Source organism: Cladophialophora yegresii (genome assembly GCF_000585515.1).
Source record: "Cladophialophora yegresii CBS 114405 chromosome Unknown aczIN-supercont1.1, whole genome shotgun sequence".
NCBI lineage: Eukaryota > Fungi > Ascomycota > Eurotiomycetes > Chaetothyriales > Herpotrichiellaceae > Cladophialophora > Cladophialophora yegresii.
The window spans coordinates 3,871,107-3,899,055 of NW_006913045.1; the positions used below are offsets into that span (position 1 = coordinate 3,871,107).

Genomic DNA, 27,949 nt, shown 5'->3' on the forward strand with positions numbered 1-27,949 from the left:
TCCGCTTCCAAGGATGTTTTGTGGTGCCCCATTGAAAGACCATACCACCGAAAAGTAATGGTTACAGGTATTTTTCTCCCTCAGAAAAGCTCCTGTCCTGTTCGAACCAAAAGCATCACTTACACAGCAATCGAAAAGACAACATGAACAGTCTGTTTACCGTGCCGAGATCAACCCCATTCCATATCGGTATACAATCGGGAACTCAGTCCATCATGAATTCGCCACGTAGCATTCTTTCACCAAGATGATCCGGTTTCCTCAACACTCTGGCTGGAGGTGATTCAATGGGCTTTGGAATCTCTTTTGGTGGTTCGGGGTTGGAGATGCTTGCAGCACGAGGCCGAGCGGTGCCGCCCTGATGGAAGGGATTGCCCGAAGAGAAGGAAGGGGAGCGCTTGGTTCTGTCACGAATGGCTTCAGACCAATTGAAACCTTCTCCTGTTGATTATCAGTAAATAGAGACCCCACAGAGAAAGGTGGCTTTGGTTGCATGGTGACAGGAGTATGAAAGGGACCGGCCTCGACTCTTACCTGCAGTCTTGGCCGTCCCCGACGTGGCTCGACGTGATGGAATGGCATTCTCGGAATCTTCGTCTAGGGTAGTAAGAAGGGAAGACGAGGGGCGCCTACCACCGCCAGAAGCACCCGGGCTTCCTCCCAGTCTGACATCTCTTAAAGCTTGTGCGCCAAAACTGACCCGTCTCGCGAAAGATGGTGATGCTGGAGGGTTCATCACAGCTCGGGAAGTGTCATCCTCTTCGAGCACTACGGGCTCGTCTCCGAAGCTGTTCTTGAAATCTGGAGAGCTCGCAACAGAGGACGTCGCGACACTTGCCCGTCGTTGCGGTCCAAAGGCCGAGAAGTGAGGCTGGTTCGAGGGATTCGTGGTCAGACCGAGGGCGGTGATTGAGGTACCCCTCCGATGTTGTGGTACGGTAGGAGTTGTAGGGACACCGGCAGAAGGTGGCGAGGACGAGACTGCTGCGGAGGGCGATGCATTTATTCGGGGACTGAACATCTCAACTATCGAGGATCGACGGCGGTGCTGTGCAAGCGGAGGAGAAGGAGGAGAGTTTTGGTCCGACATGTTGACAAGTCGAGGACGTTGCAACTATCTGTCTCTGAGCTCCTACAGGAGTGAGATCGTAGAAGGGGAGGCAGGCGCCAGTGTAAGAGTGCCTGAAGCTCTGATATGGAAAGCGTTTAAGGGGGGTGGACAGTGAGTTGGACAAAGGGTCACGTCATTGTATGGTGACCGCGGCTGGTGGGGGATTCGTTTGATTGGGATCGTGCGAACAAGGATGGGCAAGGTGAGCGACGATCACAAAGATCTATGAGATGCACGCAGATGCCTGTTTCTGGGGTTCAGAATTGGGACGCAAGATTGGCCTAGAGAGAAGTGAATAGAAGGGAGGTAGAGTGAAGATGAGAGCAGGTAGGAGGTTAAAAACAACACGCTTTACGGAGTACATTGGTAAGAATTTGAGGAGGGTGAGCAGGCTTGAACGCAGACACGGTCATGCAGCCCAAGATGCTTCGGTTCTCTTTGCCTGGATGGAAAATCGGCCCCCAGACTCATCCCACTCCGTCAATTGGTCGATGGACTTAAGATACTGACCCGGAAGGAGTAACAAGTTTAGGGGCTTAGGAGGGCGGGCTGCATTAGCTTGGTGCACCTCCCACACCTCCCCAGGCTTTGCCGGCGCTTCCAGAGCCTGGAGCTGCCCTAGAATCGACTTTGAGCTCGCCAGGAAAACTCTAATAGGCTCTCCAGAGCCCACCGCCAGCGATCTACGCCCTATTCCCTCTTGGCACAGGTGCACAAAGTGTGGGGTACAGCATGAAAACACCTTGCTCTCGGACCGAGTCTTCTTCACTTCAACCTCACCACCATCCCTCCTCCTACTTCGAAGCCGCTTACAGGCATTCTTTACTCCAGTCGCCCATCCAGTCCCTCTTTTGGACGCTCCTCCACATCGCTCTGTTCCTGGCACGCGACTACAATTCCCTCGTATTGTTAGCAAAAGCGTGTCTAATCCTTTCGGAATCTCCTCGGCCTGCATAAAGCTCACCAATACGGCGGACATTGGTGCGGCAGACGTATGGCGAATTTACAAATGGGGTATAACGTCCTGTCCAAGGTTCGGCATCGGTGCTCTAATAATTCAGATGTCCATGACCGTGAGATCATTGTCTTCTGCCAGGATATTCTATCCGTCTCCTTCAATGGCATGCTTCAGCTTGGTTACATGCGCTTGGAAACGGTATCATCCGTGGCAGCTGAGAGCTGAGGTCCGACTGCGGAACCTCGCGGATTAGCCTGCCTATTCATATCTCCCTGGAACGTATCTGGACCCCTGCAAGCAACATGACAATCTCACCTCACTCAAAGCGAAGGTCGAGCATGGACCAACTGGAATGCACAGGAAATGCCAGCTGCAAGCAGGCTAGGCGGTTACCGGAGCGGAACAACATGTGGCCGGGATGCTATATACAAAGCAGAAATTTGGCCCTGCAGTGTCTGCGTGCGTCGACGACATACATCAATGCCTCTTTCAACATGAACAATGCTGAATGCAGCTGCCGACCGATCCGGATGCATTCGGTCGGACGAATGTATCATCCTTTGTCGAACTGGCCTCACGGTGAGTCTTGATTTATTGCGGTGCTGCTCATGCTACCTTTGGTTGTTCGCTGTCTGGTCTGCGTCTTTTTGCTCCCTTCCCCGTAAAATGGCTCCCCGTACCTATGCCGCTCAACGCAAACGACAGGCACATAGAGTTCTGAAGCCTGCTTCATCTACTGATGTACACACAAGGGTTGGTCGTTCGGCTCATCGGCCAAAGCGGAATGGGACAGTCACACAACTTGAGACCGTCGCACCCCATACCTCACCTCGACCGTGGCACTCGCCAAGCTCGAGGACCAAACTCCTCCTGACTGTGGCTGACGAGCTGAATATACCCGAGGATTCCGCAGCATTACGCCGCACCGTCAACAACCGACACACGACCGACGTGTCAAATGCACGATCTATACCGCTCCGGTGGGACAATTCGCCAGGCCTGGAGCTGGCCATAATTGACGATGCAAGTTCACTAGAGGATGTTGAAGATATGATCGAACAAATTACAGACTACTTCGATTTCTGGTCAAATAACGGCTCGAAGGAGGGACCAGCTAGTCTTTTCGCAGACATCAGACTCATCAATCGCCGTCTGGGTGTTGCACTTGGACTTTTCGGCGATCTCAACTCATCTCATATTTGCGGCAGGTCAAAGAGAGACTGCAAGGATCTGTACGCCAGATTCGTTGAAACGTGGAGCAAAGCCACTCATCAGGCCCTTGTCGACAAGCTCGATCGTCTCCAGGCGCAACTCCAGGCTCGAATCTCCCGCCGCTTTACATTGATTCACGAAATCGAATTCACCTTGTTTGTTCTGGATGTTGGTGCTGTTTCGTCGTTTTCCGCGTCGCAAGCACTGCTGGGCTCTACCTATAACACCGTTCCATTTCTTGTCTCTGAAGTTGAGGCAGAGGAGCTCTTCGACCGCGCCGAAACGTTACTCTTTGCATTCCAAGATGTGACATACAATACTGAAGCCAAGGAGCTGTGGCTTTTGATATGGCGGAGCTTGAAGACGGTGTTCACTGCCTTCGACCAAGGGGAAGCCCCGACCTCTCCAACGAACACTTTGCGTGACCGGCAATTCTTCGAGATCCCGGAAGTCCGCCGGGAGATGAAGCGTCTGATTTACGCTATGGAGGCAGCAAGTCCAACGGACATTGAAGATATAGTCGGCAAATACTGCCTCTACATTCACAGCTGTCAAATCGACCCCGGCAATCAATACGAGTCGCTTCAACGAACCCAAGACACTCCGCTAGGAAAACATACCAAGAATGCCTTGAGTGAATTCATCAAGACTGGAAAGTTCGAAACAAGCACGCTTTCCAAGCTTCATTTTGCTGTTGCACGATTCAACAAGATCAATGGCGGTCCAGTGAAAGTCACCCGATGGAGGGATCGTCACGACAATGGAGTATGGGAAATGATACCCTTGTACCTCGATTCTCCTGTCTCAACCGAGTCTCTTCCGTCAACAGAAGATCGCGCCAACGTGCAGCATACTAGCCAGCCGGGCTCGCCCTTGGCCTCAGACTCACATGCGTTCGACGTCAATGGCGGCATCAGGAATAAGCCAGCGAAGCGTGTCTTTCCCTACCCTGAAGGGATCAACCTCAAGAGCGACTTTGATTACGTATGGTATCCTTTACCAGAAACACGAGCTCACGAGGTGGTTCAGAACGAGCAGATATCTCGAGAACTAGCACAACCTAGAATCGCCTCAGAAGGCCCTCGACCCGAGTATTTGATCAACCGGCCTCCGCGTCACGTTCGAGACCCTACTCATTCCGCCAGAGGAAGTCTTGGACCTCTCTCCTTTATCCGTTATGCGGTACAACAACTGCTTGCAAAAAAGTGTGACCTCCCCGATATCAAAACTCCCGCTTTCAACCACCTTCCTATGCGCCACCAGTCGTTGCCACTGAAATCTGGATCTGCAATTCTTGACCCAAAGGCAAGAGTGCATAAGCCCCTTCCGTCCGGTCAGCTATCTGGGCTTCGCGGCGGAGAGGGGGGTCCTCCAATGAACTGGTCAACAAGGCGCAGCAGGCGACACCATTTCGACGCCGCAGCAATCCGTCGAAAAATGGTCGGCTTGAGTATACAGGAAGTAAGACGCAGATATGGTGGTGAGATACCCATTGATGTGGCCGAGATATTGAAGCTCTTGCCGCGGACTGGATACGATATTCAGGAGGTGGCCATGAGGTATACATCTCATGGCAGAAGCTCTCGGCTTAGTTCTATTTCGCCAAGTCACGGACGTCCAGGCGCAAGACCATCTGACCAGATCGGTGGTGCCGGTCGAAGCAAGCACCAGCCTTCTGTGTACGGACTCTCCGTGGATGAACATGCCGGGGTATTGGCGTACCGGGTGAACAACTCCCCTAGAGCCACAGTAGAGGGTTGGGAGGAAGCACACCTCAACGAGCATCATGAAAACGACGAAGATGGCGACCAAGAGAACCTCCCTCCTGGTCCTATAGGCGTCCGTATCCCGCTGGGTGAAATTCACCGAGGTGGATATCCGGTTGCCCCAAGTGATGGAAGTAGTCGGCGGCGAAGATCTGATAGTTCTGACCGGCCAGTGGTGCTACGCTGCCATCCATGCCCGACTTTTGAAGGGCAATACCATCATGAGTGCGCAGGGTGGCGTTCTTGTCCAGGATACGAGCCTCCGAGCCCTGGATGGATTCCGACTAGTCCGTCATACCCTCCCGACTATGACTGGGATAGCAGTGAGCCGAGACACAGTTCCGACGACGAGCAGAGGCACGAGCAAGACAACGGCAGCGGGTCCCCCGGGGACAACAGGTCAGATGACTCCTTGGTCATTTACGAGGATGATGTTCAACACGGCGGGCTGGACACCAGACATAATGGCGGCGGGTTTCTGGGGGACAACAGGTCCGAGGACTCTTTGGTCATTTACGAGGATGATCAAGAAGTCGGCGGGCTGGCCGCCGGACACAATGGCGACGAGCCCGGGCACGATGACTATAGAAGCCAGGACGAGAATGCTACACCTTCACCCCCTGGTGAGGACGACTGCACAGTGGAAAGCCTGTTTGGTGATCAAGAAGTGGGCTTTGCAACAGCCATTGGTCGCTTTGATATTCACAGCTTTGTTCTTGTTCAGCAGGAATTTGACTCGCTTGATCAAGGAGGGGTGGATTCCACCACGCGCGGCAGGGACGTCGGCAATTTGCTAGCCGGGCTGGAATCCACCGCAGAAGGGATCAATAGGCTGAGAGGAGAATACCTAGCCGCGCTCAAAGGGAAACAAAAGCCGCACCTCGAAATGATTCCCCAGGAGGAAATCAGGTCCAAATCTTGCACCAGGGCACATCCGGCCACACACAGGCTCTGCAAGAGGGCTTTCCAGGATGTCCGGTTTCATCATGGACGGGTGCTCCAATTCTTCGACTACACACATCCACGGACTCTCCTCAGCTTCCGATATGCGTTCAATGCGTTCATTGTCGCTTTCAGAGAGTTACTGTTGCTTCTACGGGAGTACCATCGGTCCCTCGTCGGACCCAGATCCGACAACGGAGACGAACGCGGAAACGACAATAGCCAACCTCCCTCTCCGCGACGATCGTCCAGCAATTTCTCAGTCGTCACGCCCCCCATCTCAAAGGTCGGTTATGTCGAAAATCTCGTTCAAAAGAACGTCCAGAAACCCTACGAAAAGGTCAAGAAAGCTTCCCCCGTGCCTAGGCCGAATCCTCTACCAGCGCGAAAGGATTACGAGAATATGTTCGTCCCTGAACTGTGCCATGAACTCGAACAGAATCGCGGCGTTGAAGATATCAAAGGCGCTCTGGGGAAGAGAAACCCCGTCAAGAAAGACTACATCGACAAACTCATGGCCCTGGACAAGGAGGGAATCGTCGGCAGAGGTGCCACGGAGTGTTACCGCAATATTACAGGGAACTGGAATGCACGCGGCACGCCGAAGAATTGGAATATCAAGACGGCACTTAAGGGGTATTATGAAAGGCTCGCCAGGGAGAAGGAAGCAATGCCGTCGCCACGATCGCGGCAGAGCACCAGCCCTCGAGGAACCTCGGGCTCGAAAAGTGTGACCGGATCGTCAGGACCTGTCCACCGTGGTCCTTTTCATTGATTGCACGCAAGAAGGTATCTAGAAAACCTTTGACGGGTTCAGACAGGGATTAGTTGTTAGTTGGAAGAACAGCCTTAATAGTTGTGTTTGGATAATTAGAAGATTGCGACTCATAGCTACTTTGTTGAGATGACTCGTTTGCCGTTTATAAGGAATGTTCTCTCCGTCGATCGTTTGCAGTTTTGCCCAGAAGGAAAAGGAACTCGTCGACGACATACCTGAGAAGCCCTCAGCAGAACTCAAGTCATACGACCGAGGCATGACTGCGTGGTGTCAGGTCGTCTCCCGCAAAGTTAACATGACGGCATGAGGAGATGAAACACGATCCGCAGTTCGGAGGCGCACAGCCTTGTTCGCTTGCGGTGCTGGTTTGATTGAGATCGCCGAGATATTCAGGGGAGACCAACGACGGACCATCGTGCCGCCAAGACATGTGGCACCTCGGCATATTCCATCTGTCCCTCGAACTGACCTTTCTCCGAACTCACTGTTCGCTCATTTCTGTACGTACACCGTATCATAGCGGAAGATGCGAGATAAAAATCAGGACCTTCTAAGCAGCTGGGCTACCAGGATCGGAGTGATTTGTGTCAACGCCACCTTATTGACATCCGAATGACACATCTACGAGTACTCCTCACTCATGTCAATCTCTCCGCAAAAAATGCGGAACCTCGTCTACCTGGGAATCACCCCTTGATGATCAAACACACTGAACCGAGACCGTTGTATCCACACCGTTCGGAGATTTCTGTCCCCGGCCTACTCCGTATTCATGCGAATACGAGGTGTTCCTTACCCAGTAGTCGACCCTGTGGAGGAGTCCGGGGTGTCTCACTGGTCTCGCAACCGTGACTGAGAGGACAAGGCCACCGCGCATCCATCCTATCCGATCGTCGTCATGAAACGGCAGAGCCTTGATCGACTCTTGCCATAACGAAATGCGGAGGAGGCGGATACAGACGCAGCACGGTGATGGTCCGCCCTTGCTTGTCGTGTTTCCTACGCCAGGTGGTTAAGTATGTGAGGTTCCTGTGTTCATGCTCACTTCACTTTCCCACAAAATCTACATCCCTCGAGTATTCACTCGACTGTCTGTCTCTACTGCTCTCCTTCAACTTGATAGAAATCGTTGACGCTCCTTAACTGTCGCTTGTGCTCTCTGACTACAACAATCAAAAGATCAGACCTCGAAGTCACAGCAATCTATCTTCTAACGACCCTCACTTGCACGTCACTCGTACCGTCGCTCGTCCGTGTTCCATCCTTGCGCGCAAACGACAAGGACTATTCAACCGTTCGACCCAATTCCACCATCTCAGCTTGATCACGACCTGACCTCACCTCGCCCTCTACGCCTCAATTCGCTTCAACACCAACTCAACTCTACCTAATCAAGGTCATCCATCTACCGATTCACCAAGAACACCGTAACCATGCGCCCCTCCATCCTCCTCGCACCCCTCGCCTCCGTCCTCCTCACCGCCCCCGTCCTCCCCGTCACAGCCCAAGACCTCCTCGGCGGCGTCCTCTCGGACGTCGCCTCCGCCGTGTCCAGTGTCGCCACCGTCATCGGCAGCCAAACCACCAACGAACCACTCATCACGTCGGTAGCCTCGGAGATCGTCTCCGCCGCGAGTTCGTTGACCAGCGACGCCAGCGTGATCAGCCAGTATAGCAGCTTGATCGACGGACTTTCCAGCCAGATCGCGAGCGTGACCTCTAGTGTTGGTTCTGTTGTTTCTACTGCTACGGAGAGTGCGGGCGCGAGTGCAAGCTCCAGTACGAGTGCCAGTGCGAATGCCAGCGGGACAGAAAGTGGGAATGCAGGAGGCAGGATGGTCGTGCCAGGCTGGGCTGCCGCGGCGATGGGCGCAGGTGTTGGAATCGGAGTCGGTGCTGGTATTGTGTTCTAAGGTCGCCCGCTACCTCTCCGTGCATCAGTACCGCATGCTGGACATGCCACTGTACGAGTACGCTATCCGACAGAATGGATAGTGACGACCTGTTGCTGCACGATATATCACCGTGCCCGTCGAGACTGCGTCGGATTCGAATCCCGGGTGTCAGGATCAGAACCAGAATGATCATCGAATTGGGAGTACTGTTCCACTTGGACGAAGGCCCATAGGCCTACTTCTACAGTCCGGAGGACGAGTACAGTACATATCGAATACCGTCTCCAACAACCAACCCAATCATCTGAACTCGATCCACTTGACTGCCCTTGGATATCAAGCTTGATTCTTTTCGGGGTTGATTTTGCTCAACCCCGCGAAATGAAAACCTCATGCACGCATTCGTCTGCCTCCTGTGCATATCTCTCTCTGTGTAAATCTGTCACTCTGTGCATATATGTCTCCGTGTATCCGTCTGTCTCATCTGTGCTTCACAGTCTGAGTCCCAGCTGCCCGCTGGAGTTGCGCGTCCCGAGCCGCCTGGCTGGATTCGCCAGAGCGAGATGAATGGACTCCGCGGCTGGGATAGATACTGAAGCGCATACACTCACACACACAGGGCTGGCCGCCGGTCAGACTGTGTATATGTGTCTGAGTCTTCCTGGTACACAGTTCACAGCAAGGACAAAACATGTATAGTCTTTGGTATTATCCCAAACCCGCGAACCAAAACTAGACGTCACGGGCGACAAGAAGCGTGCAGATAGACATGGCGGCCACGGGTAGCTGGAAGGCCTCATAAATGGCATTTAGCCCAGTCCCTGTATATAGCGGCCAGCGGGCTGGAGTCTACTTGTATATTATGTACGGAGTACTTGGTATTCTATTGATGCAGATCGAGAGGGGGGGGGGGGACACCCTAACATACTTGCTTCAAAGTAGGCGCCCAGTAGTGACGGGCTGACCTGTCAGCTTCCCATAACACAATAAGAAGGACGGCCCCCTTCCAAGCTCGAGAGTCGAGAAGTCACTACTCGATCGCGTGGCATGACCTCTCCTGCAGTGCGACTTGCCACCAGTGCATTGCAAAAGGGAACCCGATCACCTCGATCAGCCGGCCCATTCCAAGCTGAAGCTCGGGCAACGCAGTCTGGCCCTGCTCGGCGCAGAGGAGTAGGAGCCATCTCAAAAAACTCCAGACCACAGATCAGAAGGTCAGTGCATTTGCAGTCCTTGAATCATCGACCACAGATCAGAAGCCACTGGATTGCACTCCTTCGAGAAATCCGTGATCCAAGCACCTTCGCACCTTCGGTGTGTGTTGTCGCAGGATCAACGCACGGCGCATTCTTGATCCTGCGACGCACAACCCATCAATTCCAGTCGGGAATGTAAGCATGGGAAGCGCCATCACAACAAACAGTTGGCCTGCCTGCCACCTTGATTAACATGGGTTCGCTCGTGCTTGGTTCTTTCGTCCCCTTTGCGTTTGTTTCGTTCCAGTCACTCCTTTGAAGTCCAGTCACAAGTCACTCGTTTACCATTTCAGTCTCTTCTCTATCCCCCGTTGCAGGAACCATTTCTTTGCCAGATATCCTACTCCTAACCTTCCACAGCCAACCAGCATCATATCGAGTTCTGAGTAATCCGACAAATATGCCTTCTTTCACCACTGTCTTCGCCATCGGCGTCTTCGCCTACAGGGCCATGGCTCAAACCTCGAGCTTCAACCCGCCCGTCACCTTCGCCAATGTCACGGTTGGACAGGTGCAGACCATCGGGTGGACTCTCGGCGACGGGACGCCGGTCTCTCTCTTCCTGGGTAACACCAGCTGGAACATTGGAATCTTCGGTATGTTCGTCGCTCTCGAGCCATTCACGCGCTGACCAGCAACATCAGAAAACAAACCTGCCACTGACGCGACCTTTGACTGGACCGTTGCGATCCCTGCCGACTTCGTTGCAGGCAACTATGCCTTGGCTCTGGTTCAAAGCGGATCGATGGACTTCTCCCCCTTGTTCAGCGTCATTATCCCTCCTGGATACGTGCCGCCAGTGTCGACATCTTCGAGCATGCCTCCAATGACGGCGACGCCGATGCCCAATGCCACCATGACGGACGACCCGATCCTGATCTCGGCTTCTGTGACACCTGCTCCGATTGTGACTGTTACTGTCTGGGACCCAGAATGTGGCTGTCACAAGACCTCGGAGATGCCGGCTGCGGCCGTCGCGACCGGCTCAGGGGTTCCAGGCACCCAATATACCTGGTGGGACCATGAGTGCGGATGTACAAAAACAGCCATGGCTCCTGCTCCCACCACGGATATGGGCAGCAACAACTACACTGCTCCCACTGGTGGAAACGTGCCAGTCGCGCCCTCGGCTGCTCCTCCCTCGGCCCCTGCGCCCGCTGCCCCTTCGCAGTCGGTGTACATGGGTGCTGCGGGCAGACTCGCTGGATCATCGGTGGCTGTCCTGGGATTCATCGCTGCTGGATTGCTGGCATAACTTTCGTCTCGTGAGGACACTTTTGAGTTTCTTTCCTTTGTCTATCAGTGGGAGGGTATTAGCATCATGAGGCGCATTGCTGGAACATTGTTGTTATTGGCCATGTGCCGCAGGGTCGAGGAGGGGACATTAACTGTGATGTGAAACTGGTCGCGGGCTTCCACGGATGAGGTTGTATTGTATGCGACTTGGCGTAGGGAAGGGCCGACAAGCCGCAGATGGTTTCGACTGGTCGCTTACGAACCTTTTGAACACTGAACGACCATAGATAAATGACGGAGCGTTCTCGTCTCATCTCTCGCCTTTGATCTTCGCAAACGCGCTGCCGTCGCCCTTGATCTTTGCAAAAGCGGACACTTCTCCACTGCTCAACGAGAATGGACTCTTCGGACCGTCAGGAGATCTCGGGCTCAGCGCTACGGCGAACAGATCCTCTTCTCCCGGCTCCGCTGACTGATTCGGCAGGGTCATGGAGTTGAGTGAAGCAGTAGCTTGTGCATCTCCCTGCTGCTTTCTGATGTGCTCGGGCGGTGCTTGGGCGACGATTTTCTTGGCTCCGCCTGCAGATGCGGCGGACATGGGACCGTTGCGGAAAGCATTAAAAGATGAGTATGCCATATCCGACGCCTCGGGCGACAGGGGATGTGCTTCGCGTGTCGGCGTGTTCAGACCTCTCGAGCTGAGATCCTTGTCACTCGTGCCAATACTCAGTCCCTTTAATTTCTCGCTCAATCGTCTTCCTCCCGGGGACTTCGGACTTTGAATGCCTGGACTGGCAGGGCCCGTGGGAGACTTTGTAATATTGCTCAAATCCAGACTGGGCGGCTTCTGGACCAGGCCAAAGTTGTTCTCGATCCACGACCGTTCTGACTTGGCCATCTCCAGCGCAATGCCTTCGAGGTTGTGCTCTTCTTCTTGTTTGATTTCCTGCTCTAGTATTTGCAGTCTCTTCTTGGCCCATATCGTGTGTAGGACGCCCTTCTTCCCGCTGGTCTTGGCTGTGGCACCGAGCTCCGGCGTGAAGATGGCCGGCAGCGCGTTGACCGTCATTCTCAATGGTGTCACTTCCGTCGCCGGGTTCTTTGAGCCCTCTGAAGGGGGATAATATGCGAGAATAACGTGGGGAGGGATGATTGCCCCGGGCGGGAGCAGGAAGTATACACGGCGGATGTTGTCCGAGGGGTTGTCGTCTGCTGCAAAGGCCGTCTTCTTGCCCGACCACGACACTTGCCACTTCCCTGCCTTGTTTCTCGTCTCGTCGTCGTCTTGCCATTCGACCATCATCACTTTCGTGCCGTCGTTGCCCCTGCCCGGCTCGAACTCGAAGCGAGCCAGCGCAGTCACCGAAGACAGGGTGTCGGGCTGGATGGGCGACATCGGCGTCGCGGGGGTTTCGACTTCGGCCATATCTTCGGACGGGCGTGAGACGTAGCGGGCGGAAAGAGAACAGAGACGAGGGGGACACGTTCAAGCCAGCTGAGGGACGTGGTGGACGAGGCAGGTGGCGAGAGCGAGGCGTAACCCAAGACCAAACCTGGAAACCGGGAAAGCGAGTCGCTGGGTGTCTGATAGATTGCAAGGACTTTTAGTATGGACGACTAGCAATAACTAATAATTCCCCGATTATCTCGCAGCGGGGCGGCCAACGGCTGCAACCGTCGTAGAGTCGGAGTCTGTTTTTAGCTGCCTCTGCGGCCAGCGCATGCAGGGGTGGGTGTGTACATATCGGCGCAGTCCCTCGTGTTGGAGACCAGCTCGATTCATAAAGCCTGCCCATACTCTTGTCCATACCGATCGTGACCACAGCAGCCAACGCTTTCCTTGCTTGTCAGCGCATAATCGGCGTGTCAAGGACCAAGGCCAATGCTGCCTCTCGGCTAAGCGCGAAAAACCCCTGCAGACGGCGTCGTCGCCAATAGACGCTGTGTGACGCATCACCTTGATTCCTCGTCCAGCGGCTTGGAAACCAATCGCCAGCTGAATTTGTATATGCTCTGTAAAACAGGGGCTAGATATTCACGGCGACCCAACTCGGCAACGGGTGCGTTCCACAGTGTCCACATGTCCAATCCGTCAAGATCATAAGTTCCTCATGGGTATATGTACGATATCATAGTCCATCCGCGCCAACATTGCAATCAGGGAGAGCCAGATCGAATCATTAACAGAAGCCGCCTCGTAAACAACAACTGAACAAGATACGCGTAGGAAGACCGGCGCTATGCGTCGATCCCTAAGCCAACTTCTTTACCAACTGAGGCTGCCAGACCACCAAACCCTTCCTTCTTCAGCCTTTCGATGAGAATCAGGCCTTTTTCTCGTTTCTTCGCTTTGATCTGGCTCTCTAACTCGGCCACCTCGCTCGCGAGCATTTTGCGGCTATCGTCTAGGTTCAAAGCGATGAACTCTTCTTCGTACTTCTTCAGTTTGATGAGTTGGGTTTCGAGCTCTGCAATTGAAGCGTCCAGGGCGGCTGTTGGTGTCTTTGTGTCGGTAACAGGGACACTTTTGGTGGGGGACGTGGTAGGGGCTGACGATGGCGTGCTGAAAGTATCCACCGAACTGCGCGGTGGGATAGATAGACCCGTGCTGGCGGACGACGCATGTCCAAGAATTGGTGGAAGCGTGTTGTTCTGGTTGTGGTGAAGGCCCGGTATGCGACTCGTCCCCATTGTTGTGGAAGCAAGCGATGCAATCCCCGGCGACGTGCTCACTCTTGAATATCGTTCGTCCGTCGGGCTCATCGCGAAATCATGGCCATCCGTGATTGTCTTCACACCTGGCAACAGCGCCGAGAATGCGCCGTTCGCACTTGAAAAGGGCACATCCATCAAGTAGTCCGAGCTTTCACGCGAAAAGGCCAATCTGGAACTGGAGAAGTCGGGCTCTGGTGTAGGCAGCTCGATCTTGCGTAGAGGCGTCGCTGGTCCAGGCTCGGCTGATGAAGATATTGTTCGCTTCTTGCCCGAGACCTGTGCCAATCCAGGCAGCTGTTCGCTGCTGGTTCCGGTGCCGTTGGGATTGCTCTCTCGTCTTCCACCACGTCTCTGATCGAAGACGTTATCTGCAAAGCCCATAACCTTACCACGGGAATCACATGCTTTGACTCTCCTCTTACTGGCAGGTTTCTCGCTTTTCACGTATGCCGTCGCAAAATGACAACACCGACAATTGCACGTCTCGGTGCACTTGGGGCACGTCCACAATCCCTTGTGGCGAAGGACCTCGGCAGGATACTCGTCAAAATGCCGGAACAGTCCCCGGAAGCAGAAGAAGGCGGTGCACCTGTCACAACGACGACCTTTCCATTCCTGGTGGTCAATGCGACATAGATGGCACAGCCTTGTGGTGGACGACATTTTGGCCCGCATGAGATCATTAACGGCTGTCCCCAGCGCCTTTCGTTTGTCCAAAGTCCGTGGCTCTTCTGGCTGGAATCCGAGAATCTCCCGTGCCCTGTTCAGGACCCTGGTGCATTTCTCGGCGGGTATCAGCTCCGCCCATACATATGACTGAAAGTGCTCACAAGAACGTCCGTTGAGGTAACAGAGGAGGCAGAGGTCGAAGTCTGTGCATTGGGTACACCGTACATGACGGTTCCAGATGGCTGTGCTGCAGAAGTTGCACGTTGCGATGGTCCCTGTTTGTATGGAAGCCAAAGTTATTGGTGTTATAGCCGGAGGCTCGATCGTTTCGTCATGCACCATCTGCCGGAACAACCGTGAAAGCAATGGTAGATCGGGCGGCAACGGTAACAATGAATTGCTCATTGTCTGGTTGTCTTGGAGAAGTGATAGCATTGCGCATGCCAACGAGAGATTTGTCCTCGCAACGTCGGGGTGGCACAACCGGTTGAAGGGGGCTTGCACATAGTCGAAGCCGACCTCGAGTGAGAGAGGGTGGAGGATGTTCCAGACTAGCTTTGCAGACAATGTCGCCGGATTCCAGACTTGATGCGCGGTGGCAGGAGGGAAGACCACGAGGTCGCCAACCCGTTGGTCGTAGGCATAAATAGGGAAATCGGCCTTGAGGAGCTCCTCCGAGCCGAGATTGAGCCAATCTAGGTGCGGCGACGCCCCATGCGCAGACATGAAAGAGTCGTACTTCTTCTGAGAATCGAAGTCTGTGCCGATGCAGACGACAGGCCGATCATCGGACTCGACAAGCAGGTTCAGAGCCACCGTGCTGGAGAAGCATCGGTGGAAGCCTGAGCTGCTTCCTTCGCTGCCCACGTACGCCATCATGACTTCGCTCCGCGCACATAGTGGCAGCCATTGAAAGAGATCCAGACGACCACCCCATTGCACCTCGGTGGGTAAGATTCGGCGACACTGCTCCAACCATTCCTGGGGACATTGCAAATCTCGAGCATACAGATTTTGGAATTCGGGGTACGACTGTCTGGCACTGTCGGCGAACTTTTTCAGCGTGAACGACAAGTCTCGACCGGTACTGCAGTTGCGTATAGGTATGTTCTTCTTGGTGCTTAGCTCAATCAGCCTCTCAATTCCGAAGCCTGGTTGGTGTCCATCGTGCTGATCGGAGACGGGCCAAGTCTCCAACTTGTCAAAGTCGGCGATGACAAAAGGTTGGCCGGACTGAAGGCGTTTGGTAAGCCACTCAGAGAAGGGAAGGGGGTTCCCATCCTGGTCCTTTTCTTCCTGGAGCGCAAGGATGCTAAATCTCGGAAATTCGACGAACGGCTTCCCTAGGCGCAGGAGTTGTTGGGCCGAACTGTCTGGCGGGACCATTAAAGAAGGCGTCTGAGGGATCATGTCGACCTCACTGAACTGGTATGCCTCATTGCGAGGGCTGGGTGCCGAATGACAGAGGGAGCGGGCAGGATAATCTGTCAGAGGACGTGACAGTTGATACTCGAGGGCCGGGCGGTGGCCAAGAAAAAGTACGTAAAGTGATGTGAGAAGAAGCGAGACGAGGATCCGAGGAAGTCCAAATGGGAAAGACGAGATCCGATCTGCGGGAGGAGGAGTAGAGAAAGTGCGGAGTTGCGACTCACCCCTAACCGGATGACATCTAGCGGCGCCCGACCCGCCCGGTGGTGGAAGCCACCCAGGCCCAGGCGTGCCAGGGTGCCCAGGGAAGCCAAGGGGAGACAAAGCAAGGTAACTTCCGGGCGGACGTGCGCCTGTGTGATTGGGGCCGGCGCCCCCATCGCCATTGACAGGCGGTCCCTGGTCGCCCAAGGCCTCTAGTTGAAAAGTCATCTCGACACGAACTGTTAGCCTCGTCGCCTGTATGCGGCAGGTTGTATCGAAGCAAGCTGGATTCGGTCATTGCAGCAAGACCACCTACTGCCCCATTCTCCCTAGGCTCTGACACCTGCAGCCACGTCCGTAACAAAATACGGGGTCTGTGTATGAGTAGAAGCAATCCTTATCGCTGTCCGTGGTCACACTCCGCTCCCAGTTTGGTCGAAGCAAAAAGCCACACCGCAGATGTGCCGAGCAGAGAATCCTGCGCAAACTCACAGCTGCCCCTAGCCAGGACGCATACTCTATACCGTTGTAACTCTCTTGCGGGTGAATACCGTGGGACTCAGTCGCCTCAGCGGGCCGATCATGCATATCCGCTCAACCTCAATGCCGTAATAGCTGCCTGGTTCCCGAGCTTCAAAGCCCCAATGCCTCAAGGGCTACCCGTTGGCAGACCAGAGGATGGCCACGAGGGCTCGCACTCAAGGTTCCCTGGCTGAAGGGACTAATTGCCATGCGCCCAGTCCGTTACAGTTCCCTTCATGCACACCGTTCCGTCGTTGCTCACCACCCTGATATCAGCCGCCTCCTGATCCCTGGCTCCCTCATCCAACATCACCCTGTAAGCCTCTCCAGCATACACAGGGCTAGTAGCCCGGTACTCGATCTTCTGCGGGTAGTAGAGCACCTCGTCATCCTGCGCAGACCCTTCTCCAACCCCGCGGTATACACTGACCTCGTCGCGCCACAGATCCAGCATCGCAATCAAGTTCAATGGTCCATGGACGACCGCATTCCTGTGACCTTCCACCTCTGTCGCCCACGGTTTATCGTAGTGTATCCGATGCGCGTTGAACGTCAATGCTGAGAACCTGAGCAACGTGGCCTCGTTGCGATTATACTCCCGCCACAATTTCCCCTGGACACTTTCATCCAAGGCCTCGTTCGACAGCTCCTGTGGCTTGGGAACCAAAGACGCCGGCTTCGAGGGATCGAGAGCTTCTTTAAAAACCCAGTTCCTCCTATCTAGTACACATAGCTCGTCTTGACTGTTGCGGAACTCTTTCTCCACGCCCACCACGAGCATTGGCTCGCCCGTTTTGCCGATAACCTTCGGCTCGCAGCTTAGCACTCTAGTGACTTCCGTGACGGTGTCGCCAACGCGGAGCAGCGCCTGTCCACCACGCTGACGACTCTTGTTAGGATCAGCACCCGGCCAGTGGAATGATCCGCCCGCCCACATTCGTCTTGTAAACGGTGCGTCGGGATTGAAGCTGGCATCGGTCCCGTCTTGCCCCAAGATGCCCGGTAGCTGTGCGGGCGTGAAATAGCATAAATGGTATGCCGGCGGTAAAGGCGAACCCTCCTGTGGTTCCACCTCCTCGAGAGTCATCAATGGTCGCACGGAGCTCCCCGGCCATAAGTATGGTCGATTCAGGGTGAGGGAGAAAAGCCGTACTTGGTTTGCATCAAGTAGTTGCTTGCGCACAAATGTCTGGCCCTTCGAAAACTTGCTTAGGAACGCCTCTGCTACTGCTTTCGGGTCGACAGATGATGAGCGTCTCGTCCTGGTAGTTGAGAAGCTACGGGATTGGATTCCGAGACGAACGCTGGCAGCTGGTAACATGGCTACGCATCCTGGGCAGCTGCGTACAGCCGTAGCCATGTCCAGGGATGAAAGCGTCGAACACTCTGGATCTCACGTACCGGCACACTGCTAGTTCCGACTCTCTTGAGAGCTTCCAGCTGTTGCGAACGAGGGAGAGCTTAGAAGCAGATTCAAGGATTAACTCGTCTGACATCCCCGCAAAATCACCGTCTCCGAGATCGGGGTGGCTTGCGTCTCGTACCCTGGTTTTCGAGACACATGGTTCCGAGGTTGATCGGTCACCCCACACAAGCAGGGGAAGTCGTCTTACGGTTGTGGATAGATGGAGCCCAAGTCTGACAGACACTATTGCAGTGGGGAGGTCCAGTCGTCAAGACGGGTTATATTACTCTCCATATATGTATGTCACAGTCGCAGCCCATTGTCCATCCTTTCTATACACAAGAACTCCCTGGATGAGAGCATAGATACACATGGTCCAAAACGTCGTTAGGACATGCACCCATTACCCCTACTATCTCTTTTCAACAAGCAAGAAATGCATCGCAATATAGGCAATGATGATGAAGGCCCCGGCAAAGACTCCCAGGCCGATGACATCCTTCCACAATGCCAGATTGTCGAACCCGAAGGCGCTCAAGATACTGGCTCCAGGAACTTCTATGTCAAGGCCATACCGGTGGTCCTTGAGACGTAGCTTGGCAACCTCGTTGACGATAAGGGCTTCGTAGCCATAGTGGAAGATGGACAACTGTGGCGGGTTAGCACATGTCATTTGCCACAGGATCAGAATGCTCACCATTTGCAGCCACTGAGCCGCTTGCTGGACGGTGTCGTGATTGAGATTGAGAAGCAGGCCAGCAAACAACAAGCTGAACAGCATTACCAAACTACCAATCAAATTGGCCACAGCCCCGTCTTTGAACACAATGCCTATCGTCAAGCAGATGGCCGCTGCGGCCAAATTGAACAAGACCAGCACGAGTATAAAAGTAAAGAAGACGCCCCACTTTGGCAACAGCCCACACATCGGATAGAGGATCATACCCATTATGATCGGCGGGATCAACCTGAGCGGAACAATGTCGAACAGGAGCTTCGCAGCGTAGTATGTGAGAGGATGGTAGTATCCGTTAGCTCGTTCCCGGACGAATATCAGCCGCTCCGCGCTGAACACGTTTAGGCTGGTCAAAGCACTGAAGCCAAATAGTGCCAGCAGGAAGAAAAAGAGACCAAGTCGGTTCTGGAAGCCTCCAATGTCGTCGGTGATACCGTAGAATAACCAGCCTGACAACACTGCTAGCAGGATGGCAACAGCATAGTGAGTCAACATCAGGATCGGGTTTCGATATAGATTCCGCCATGTCCGCTTGGAGAGAATCAAAAACTGGCGCGGGAGGCTCACGCGCCGAAAACCTTTGATGGAGCCTGTGACCGGCTCAACAACTGCACCTCCACTACTATGGCCGTTTGCGGCTGACGCGGCTTGTATTGACGAGGCAATCTCGTCGTGAATCGTCTGGGCCACGTCGGAGTTCTTGAAATTCGTGACTAGTATGTCGAGATCCGTGTTGGCGTCTGGTGGTAGGTCATCGGGATCTTCCAGCAGTGGGGGCGGATTCGACCCGTCTCTCCTTGACATCTGCAACCAGCTTCGCATGCTGCCTGTTGCTTTGCCAATTATCGTGTCTTCATCATCGGTCTTGGGTGTCGGTGGAGTCTCATTTCCAGTAGCTTTCTTCCGAGTGAACAATTGACGGTCCTGCTTCTGTTTCAAGGAAATACGACGTTTCGGCTTTATCCGTAGTGATGGTTCCCGAGGACTTTCAACGCTGACATTTGACACGCTGGCAATTGACTTGACGGCTCTGGTGCTACTTGACTCGGTTCCCGGGCCATCTCGATCCAACAAATCTCTCGGCACATCTTCAAATACTGGAGAACGCGGGAGACTAGCATGCATTGTCAGATCCACAAGGTAGTCTGCGATGTTGAACCCCGGCGGACAAGAGTATCCGATGTGATCGAAATATGACTGACAGCTCGAGAAAGGCCCAGAGTAGACGGTCTTGCCTTTGGCGAGGAGGATCAACTGGTCGAACAGTGCGACGATGTTCGAGCGGGGTTGATGTATTGTGAAGATTACGGTTCGGTTGTACGTCTTAGCCAGAGTGACCAAGCACTCCACGACGTTGAAGGCATTGAAGGCATCCAGACCGCTGGTCGGTTCGTCCAAGAACAGAATGCTCGGGCTCGTGACGAGCTCACAGGCGATGCCCACTCTTCGCTTCTCGCCGCCAGAGACGCCTCGACCGTTCCCTTCTGCTGACCCGATTATTTGATCCTTGATATGGTAGATCCCGAGTTGCTGCATGACCTCGATGACTCGTTGTTCCTTGACTGAAATACCCATATCTGCAGGCAATCTCAAGAGCGCACTCGTCAAGATGGTTTCGTGAACTGTCAAAGTCGGCAGCAGAGTGTCTTCTTGGTCCACGTAACCAATGACATTTCGATACTCTGCGTCCAGAATCTTCTCGCCGTTGACGTACATGCTGCCCACGACTGCCCCGCGCTTGTTCTTGCGAGCCAGGATGTCAAGGAATGTGGATTTACCAGCACCTGAAGCACCCATGATGGCAGTGATTTGGCCGGGATGAGCGATTCCGGATATGCCAGAGAGAATTTCTTTCCCTTTGAGGCCGTAGGACACGTTTTCGAACTGCAAAGCCATAGGAGTATGGTTGATCATTGATGCTGCAGCATCATCTTCCGTGCCTTCGCCAAGTCGGATAGCTCCCCATCGTCTGAGGGCTCGCCTATGGGACAGGTACCATGCTACGAGCGTGATAGCAACCACGAACAAGGCGCACCCTGCAATAACGCCAGCGATCAAAGGGGTGTTAATCTCTTTAATGGGTCTTGTGAATCCAGGCACATCAGTCTCATACAAGCATTCCCCTGATCTGCATTGTAAGGAAATGTACTCGTCGCCAAAGATCATGGAAATTAGGTTGTTCATCGCAGGCTCTTCGAATCTGCTCCCATCTTTAGCGCTCCCACCATAGGTGTGCTGGGTATAGAATGAGGCAGGTCCCTTGATCTCTTCCTCGAGAAACTCGTCGATGTTGACGGAACCATCCTCGCCACAAAGAAACCGATCCGCGATGCATGAGCATTTGATGTTCTGGCAAGTGTATTTCGTGGTGTTGCGAGCATTGGTATCCTGATAGCTGGACGTACAATTGTCGAGTGCGCAATAGAATGATTCCTTCTGATCGACCCAGAACTGAAAATTGCAGGTGGCTTCCTCGGCATTGCAGGAAAAGGTGACCTGGGGTATCCTAGGGTCGATCTGGTCCAGAATGGCCTTATTGGTAACGTTGCACATCTGGAAGTTCTCTTGAACAAGGACACCCTTCTTGTAGCACACGCCGCCTTCACCCGAAGGCATCAGAGCATTGCAAGCTTGGTCCGAGGTACACACATTGCAGTTGATCCCTTCCCAGCCATCCTTGCAGTCACACTTATCGCCCTTCCGTGGTGACCGATTCTTGCCATCTGCCAAGGAACCGCATAAAGGCTCTGCGCAGTCGTCGCCACCAAACCCGGGAGGGCAGACACATTTCCCATTGACACTCCCGCAGCTGGCGAACTGTAGGCACTTGAACTCCTCGTAGTGGCAATCGAAGCATCGAGGGCAGGGAGGACACCCGTCAACTAGCTCAAGGAAAGGATCTTGCATCAAGGCCGCAGATGTGTCGTTGCGGTAAGCTGCACTCACCCATATTGGGGAGACAAGCACGAGGGCCGCCACAAGGGCATTGAGGTACATGGGTAGTGTGTTCCGTCGTCAGTGTATCGCCGACACGTGCAGAAACGGGAGGCGGCGACGTGGCAGGTACCAGAGGAAGAGGAACGAGGAGCTAAGGAAAGCAAGTGCTGGAGATCTGGATGAGCATGGGAGCAGCCGTGAGATTGCGGTTCAGAGATAGAGATCACACCATGCCAGCAGCAACATATGCAACTGAATTGGAAGGTCGAATGTCGCAGTCACCTAGTACAGTACGGTATCATAGCATCTTCCCCAGCGCAGCCAGTGCTTAAACGGCCGTCGCCCGCAAGCCGGACTTGATCCAGTTAGGCGCCAACAATTTGGAGCCAATCGTCACGACTCTCCGACTAGGTGCCAACGGATAGCCAAACAAGATACGAGATACGAGCAGACAAGCCTGGGGCTCCAGCCACATGCACCCACGCCGAGGCCTTCGATCGGACTGGCTGAACTGCGTAGGTGGGGGAATTGTCTGCTTGCTCCGCACCATCGTCAGTCCGCCAGCAAAGTTGCCCAGCAGGACTCCATACACAGTACACTGCGAATAGACAGTGCGACAGAGGGCATTGTTGGTGAGAAAGTGTAAAAGGAAGATGACAGCTGTCGGGGAACTGGAGCTGCTCGAGGTAAGTGACCAAATATGTTGTCTATCAGGGTACAGAATGGCTGACACTCATCCAAATCAAGTGGGCAGAGAAATATCTACCCTTAACTAAGCACGATCTTTTGTCCTCAGGCACTACGAGCATCTCGATTTCGGACCTTTTGGAGATATCAGAAGACAGACGAGGCTCCGAAGAACATCTGTCGTTGAATACACTAAAACTAGAGGAGAGTGCTTCTGGTGCTTCTAGCTCAGGGAGTCTCGAACTGCGCAAGAACCTAGCAGCTTTGTACTCGGCGCGGACTGGTGGAGTGACAGCAGATGACATTCTAATCACCAATGGAGGCTCTGCCGCTGACTATACAGTGCTATCAGCGGTGCTGGCACATGGAGACCATGTTATCTGCCAGCAGCCTGTCGATGAACTGTTGTCCAAGATTCCAGCTTCACTAGGTGCAGAGGTTACAATGTGGAACGCTGAGCCAGCGAAGCAGTGGAGACCTGATATTGACGAGCTTAGAACCTTGATCAGAGACAACACGAAGTTGATAATAATACAGAGCCCTTGTGACCCCACAGGGGCGATTGTTCCCAGACCAGTACTCGAGACACTCGTGGAAGTGGCTGAAGATAAAGGCATATTAATCATGGCGAACGAGGCATACCGACCGCTGTTCCACTCGATATCACCGTCCGACGACGATTTTCCACCGTCGATGATCAATCTGGGCTATAGAAAAGTTGTGGTTACCGGCACCGTCGAAAAAGCGTACAGTCTGGGTGGAACAAGAGCTGGCTGGGTTGCGACGAAGGATACGAGCATTATGGCCGCTTGCAAGAAAGCCAGACGCCTCAAGTCCACATCAGCCTCGATCCTGGACGAGCTAATCGCAGCGGAGGCTTTAAGCGACAGGTGCATCCATGCATTGTTAGCTAGAAACATCAAATTGTGTCAAACAAACCTAGGCCTGGTTCAGGCCTTCGTGGACGAACACAGCTGGGCATGCTCCTGGGTCAAGCCACAGGCCGGTACAACTGCGATGCTGAAGTTCCACAAGATGGGGAAGCCGGTCGACAGCGAGGGATTCTGCTTGAAATTGCTCGAGCAGGCTGGCATTCTTCTCTGTCCAGTGAGCAGGTGCTTCGGCGACAGTCGAACGGTTCGAGGGTATGTGAGAGTGGCGTTTGGAGCATCGACGCAAGACGTCTCAGCCGGGCTGGCCGCTTGGAAAGCGTTTATTGAGGAGGCCTTCGAATCAGTGCCCACAGCGCCGAGCAAGTCGACCCCCTGAGCCAGGCGCAGGCTCTACCAGTTAGAACGTAAAGGACTTCCTCTTCCCCACTCTTTTCCCAAAGCAAACAGTCAGTATGAGTCCATTCCAAGATTGAGAGTCAGAGATGCCTTCATCGCGTTCGTTGTATGTAACAAGAATGGGTGTGCCGAACGCCGATCTCATTGTCTCCTAATCCCGTCGACCAGCAGGCCACTTGAGCTCCGAAGAGAGAGCTTGCTGGTCTCGAGGCAGGGACAGATCATATGGTACACGCTAGGCTTTCATCATCTATGCATTAGTCAGTAAGGCGTGATGGAGGTGTTGAAGAAGGTGGGCTTACTTGTTCAAAACTTGGAAGGATGAAGAGAAGAAAAAGGAAAGAAAGAGGAGCGACGGAGAAATGAATTTGTGGTGATGGCTCTGACCACTCACGTGTCCGGAATTCAACCGGTTTCTCCAAGCAGACGCTTTGAATTTCTACAGAGTAAACAATACCTTCCCAGACACGACCCATAACACCGCGTTGGCCTTCGAGTGCCATCAGTTGATGGAGCTCCGTACCTCAGTCGCACGCTCATTACAATTGCGTCAAAGCTATATCGAAATCTCGAGGTTTCTACGTGCACGGCAATGGCACGGCCGAAGTACATCATGCACAGCACAGAGATACGTGAGCACGTCGGCCGCTCCTCGCGACGAGGCCCGGAGCACTTTCTTCACCAACCACCTTAAGAGTTTCGATCAGTCTCGCCGTCTCGGCCAAACATTTTCTGGTGAAAGCAGCTCTGGATGGGATCGACTGCGGCAGATCAACCCAGACTCCCTCGCCTCACCCACCGACCCGGAATCAGAGCAGGTACATCTGTATGGTTACGTGACCTCAATCAGACCTGTCAAAGGATTCGAATTCATCCAACTGGCGGATCCTCGTTTAGAACTTGCCGTGCAGGTCATTCTGCCCCATGCCAGAACGGAACGGCACTTAGTCGAGGATCAAGAGGCGGAAGACGGCCACAGCTCAGGGGACATAACAAATCAACCAGGGCATCTTCGTCCGCACACACCCGTCAAGATATCAGGTACCATTGTCCGTCGGTCAGTGCCGCAGAGAAAGAACAAACGTGGACGGCAGGATACGTCGGATGTGCACGGGGCGTCGAGGCACCCAAACACAGTACAGATGCTGGACCCCTACGTTGGACCTGTGGATCTCATTTCCCACGTTGAAATTCGCGCAGATAATCTAATGAAGCTCAATACATTTCCTCCTGGGCTCGTTGCAACTTGCGAGACTGTCTTCCCACCAGAATTGCGTCACGTGCAGTTTAGAACAGACTCAGAGCTTCGCCGTCGCATCCGACTGCGCTCTCGGCTTTCTGGAAAGATACGTGAGCATATGCTAAATGGCGAGTTTGACGAGATTGAGACGCCTATACTGTTCAAGTCAACGCCTGAAGGTGCTCGAGAATTCCTCGTCCCAACGAGGCGAAAAGGGCTGGCCTACGCACTCCCGCAGAGTCCGCAGCAATACAAACAGGTCCTGATGGCATCCGGAATTCCCCGCTACTTCCAGTTTGCCAGGTGCTTTCGCGACGAAGATCTCAGAGCTGACAGACAGCCCGAATTCACCCAGGTATCTAGCGCTGCCTCCATATTCTCAGGCGAAGATGCTGACTGGTGCCATAGCTCGATCTCGAAATGGCTTTCGCAGGAAGTATTGATGTCATGAAAACTGTGGAAGCTCTGCTCTTGGAAGCGGTCTGGCCCAATGTGCCTGGTATCGCATCATTACAACCACCTACTTCCACCAGGCTCTCTGACAGCGAGGAAACGATTTCAGATCCTAAGCGTCTGGCCTTTCCACAGCTCACATATGAAGATGCAATGAGCCGGTATGGTTCGGACAAGCCCGACACGCGCTTAGGCTCCGAAATCCGCAGGGTGGACAGCTGGCTGCCACCAAACGTGAAAGGCATGATCACGTCGCTTGATGACCCTGTAGTTGAGATGATGAAAATCGACATGCAAGGCAGCGAACCCGCCGAGACTCAGAAATTCTTCAAAGAATTCCTTGACGCGTCGGCAAAGGCAAGGTACAGAACCGACGAATCACGAGTACCAGGGGTGGCTGTCTACGATCCCCTCAAGCCACTGCATGGTCTGGCCACCTTTGGTCACGAAGGAGCGGCTCGAGTGGAAGAAGAGTTTGTACCCGAACCTGGCGACCTCTTGATCTTTTGGAGTCGTGAAGACAAGCCATTCGCTGGTGGTTCCACCGTCCTGGGTGACCTCCGCCGCGATGTCTATCAAAGTGCCATGTCACAGGGTTTGATCACGGCTCCCTCTGGGTTCTCGCCGTTGTGGCTCATAGATTTCCCTCTCTTCTCCCCGATAGACGAGTCAAAACCACGCCAAGATGAAACAACAGCAGTTTGCTCGACTCATCATCCTTTTACGGCTCCCAAACACGGCCGAGATCTAAATCACCAGCTCTTCAAGGACGAACCTTTATCAATCATCGGCGATCACTATGATCTCGTGATCAACGGGGTGGAGGTGGGCGGTGGCTCCTGTCGTATCCATTGTCCAACTACGCAGCGCTTCATCTTCAGCGAAGTCCTCAGAATGTCCGATCGGCAGATCAGGACGGACTTTCAACATCTGCTCGACGCACTAAGCGCTGGCTGTCCGCCGCACGCTGGATTTGCGTTAGGCTTCGATCGGCTGATGACTATGTTGACGAACAGCACCAGTGTACGAGACGTGATTGCTTTCCCCAAAACTGCCGATGGGGAAGATAAATTTGCTGGCTCCCCTTCACGACTCACACCAGAGCAGCTGGCAACCTATCACCTCACAATAGCCGACAAGGCCTCTCAGGCTTCAGGAAACAAGATTTCGAAGAAGGCATAGAATGCGCGAAACAAGCAGGAGATCCATAGAAGCAGTGTATATGTATAACAAGAATATTCCACTTTGGAAAAGTCCAACTTGTTCGGAGTACTCCGTACTGTGAGGTGATTTTGCTGACCCCGATCTCCAACCGAGGCTGAAACCCCTTTCATGGTCACGTGTTGCAACCGCGCACTTCACTTGCTCCGTCTGACACCCTGGCTTCACTACCTCACTATCTCGTCTTGTCTGCTCTCTATGCGACGAACTGCAACAACGTGCCATCACTAAGTCGCCCAGGATGGAGCAAGTTCAAAGCCTCGTCCTCGATCCTCTCAAACCCTACCTCTCCCCGTTGACCAACAGCCTCCCCGCTCCAGTCAATGACCTGGCCATCTCGCTCCTAGGCGAAAAATGCCACTCGGCCCTCCTCCTCGACCTCGACTTCTCCTCCCATCCCGAATGCGTCTCCCTCGCCATCTCCAAGGCCCTAGGCATTGGCATCATCACCGCCGCATCCGTGGTCAAAGTCCCGCAGATCATCAAGCTCGTCAAATCGCAATCGAGCGAAGGCCTCAGTTTCACCAGCTATCTCCTCGAGACCGCCAGTTTCGTCATCACCCTCGCATACAACATGCGCAAAGGCTTTGCGTTCAGCACATACGGCGAGACGGCGCTCATCGCGATCCAAGACGTTGTAATCAGCGTGCTGATCCTCGCGTATTCGGGCAAGAAACCCGCCGCGGGAGCGTTTGTCGCCGCCGTCGGAAGCGCCGTCTACGCGCTCATGGTGAGCGACACGCTCGTGTCGGAGACGCAGATGACGACCTTGCAGGCCGGCGCCGGCGGGTTGAGCATCGCGAGCAAAGTTCCCCAAATCCTGGCGATCTGGCAACAAGGCGGAACGGGCCAGCTGTCTGCCTTTGCGGTGTTTAATTACTTGTTCGGCAGCCTCAGTCGCATTTACACCACGTTGCAAGAGGTGGATGATCAGCTCATTCTATATGGCTTTATTGCCGGGTTCTTCTTGAACGCGGTGCTCGCGGCGCAGGTTCTCTACTATTGGAATAGTCCGACGACAGCGGGGCATGCCAAGGAAGTGGGTGTCGGGAAGAAGCATCAGCTGCAGGGTGTTGGTCAGAAGGGAGCGGCCGCTCTAGCGACTGAAGAGGCGACAAAGGGAAAGTTGGGTCCTAGCTCAGCGGCCACGACTACCACCGCGCGGCCCAGCAGCAGCAGTGGCAGGAGACGAGGATGATGCTGATGCTGCGAGATACGACTGGCATTCTGTTCAACCTGGCGAGGAATCACGTTGCATTTTGTTCTCTCTTATATCACTGTGACGCTCT

General features: G+C 53.9%; 11 protein-coding genes across 11 annotated transcripts; 6 read left to right on the forward strand and 5 right to left on the reverse strand.

Annotated features, from left to right (window-relative positions):
- Positions 1-205: 205 nt before the first annotated feature.
- Positions 206-1,090, reverse strand: A1O7_01386 (uncharacterized protein; the record flags this gene model as incomplete). Its single annotated transcript, XM_007755424.1, has 2 exons — positions 206-441; positions 535-1,090. 2 exons carry the CDS (start codon positions 1,088-1,090, stop codon positions 206-208), a joined length of 792 nt encoding a protein of 263 aa, XP_007753614.1.
- Positions 1,091-5,175: 4,085 nt separating this feature from the next.
- Positions 5,176-6,764, forward strand: A1O7_01387 (uncharacterized protein; the record flags this gene model as incomplete). The annotated part of the gene is made up of 2 exons (XM_007755425.1): positions 5,176-5,272; positions 5,299-6,764. 2 exons carry the CDS (start codon positions 5,176-5,178, stop codon positions 6,762-6,764), a joined length of 1,563 nt encoding a protein of 520 aa, XP_007753615.1.
- Positions 6,765-8,200: 1,436 nt separating this feature from the next.
- On the forward strand, positions 8,201-8,680 carry A1O7_01388 (uncharacterized protein; the record flags this gene model as incomplete). The annotated part of the gene is made up of 1 exon (XM_007755426.1): positions 8,201-8,680. One exon carries the CDS (start codon positions 8,201-8,203, stop codon positions 8,678-8,680), a length of 480 nt encoding a protein of 159 aa, XP_007753616.1.
- A 1,638-nt stretch (positions 8,681-10,318) lies between these two features.
- On the forward strand, positions 10,319-11,173 carry A1O7_01389 (uncharacterized protein; the record flags this gene model as incomplete). Its single annotated transcript, XM_007755427.1, has 2 exons — positions 10,319-10,514; positions 10,563-11,173. 2 exons carry the CDS (start codon positions 10,319-10,321, stop codon positions 11,171-11,173), a joined length of 807 nt encoding a protein of 268 aa, XP_007753617.1.
- A 291-nt stretch (positions 11,174-11,464) lies between these two features.
- Positions 11,465-12,580, reverse strand: A1O7_01390 (uncharacterized protein; the record flags this gene model as incomplete). The annotated part of the gene is made up of 1 exon (XM_007755428.1): positions 11,465-12,580. The coding sequence occupies one exon, from the start codon at positions 12,578-12,580 to the stop codon at positions 11,465-11,467; it is 1,116 nt and encodes a 371-aa protein (XP_007753618.1).
- Positions 12,581-13,392: 812 nt separating this feature from the next.
- Positions 13,393-15,948, reverse strand: A1O7_01391 (uncharacterized protein; the record flags this gene model as incomplete). Its single annotated transcript, XM_007755429.1, has 1 exon — positions 13,393-15,948. One exon carries the CDS (start codon positions 15,946-15,948, stop codon positions 13,393-13,395), a length of 2,556 nt encoding a protein of 851 aa, XP_007753619.1.
- A 943-nt stretch (positions 15,949-16,891) lies between these two features.
- Positions 16,892-18,013, reverse strand: A1O7_01392 (uncharacterized protein; the record flags this gene model as incomplete). The annotated part of the gene is made up of 1 exon (XM_007755430.1): positions 16,892-18,013. One exon carries the CDS (start codon positions 18,011-18,013, stop codon positions 16,892-16,894), a length of 1,122 nt encoding a protein of 373 aa, XP_007753620.1.
- A 496-nt stretch (positions 18,014-18,509) lies between these two features.
- A1O7_01393 (ATP-binding cassette, subfamily G (WHITE), member 2) lies at positions 18,510-21,830 on the reverse strand (the record flags this gene model as incomplete). The annotated part of the gene is made up of 2 exons (XM_007755431.1): positions 18,510-18,746; positions 18,795-21,830. The coding sequence occupies 2 exons, from the start codon at positions 21,828-21,830 to the stop codon at positions 18,510-18,512; spliced, it is 3,273 nt and encodes a 1,090-aa protein (XP_007753621.1).
- A 593-nt stretch (positions 21,831-22,423) lies between these two features.
- On the forward strand, positions 22,424-23,726 carry A1O7_01394 (uncharacterized protein; the record flags this gene model as incomplete). The annotated part of the gene is made up of 2 exons (XM_007755432.1): positions 22,424-22,456; positions 22,485-23,726. 2 exons carry the CDS (start codon positions 22,424-22,426, stop codon positions 23,724-23,726), a joined length of 1,275 nt encoding a protein of 424 aa, XP_007753622.1.
- Positions 23,727-25,104: 1,378 nt separating this feature from the next.
- On the forward strand, positions 25,105-26,621 carry A1O7_01395 (aspartyl-tRNA synthetase; the record flags this gene model as incomplete). Its single annotated transcript, XM_007755433.1, has 2 exons — positions 25,105-25,341; positions 25,395-26,621. The coding sequence occupies 2 exons, from the start codon at positions 25,105-25,107 to the stop codon at positions 26,619-26,621; spliced, it is 1,464 nt and encodes a 487-aa protein (XP_007753623.1).
- Positions 26,622-26,901: 280 nt separating this feature from the next.
- Positions 26,902-27,858, forward strand: A1O7_01396 (mannose-P-dolichol utilization defect 1; the record flags this gene model as incomplete). Its single annotated transcript, XM_007755434.1, has 1 exon — positions 26,902-27,858. One exon carries the CDS (start codon positions 26,902-26,904, stop codon positions 27,856-27,858), a length of 957 nt encoding a protein of 318 aa, XP_007753624.1.
- Positions 27,859-27,949: the final 91 nt, after the last annotated feature.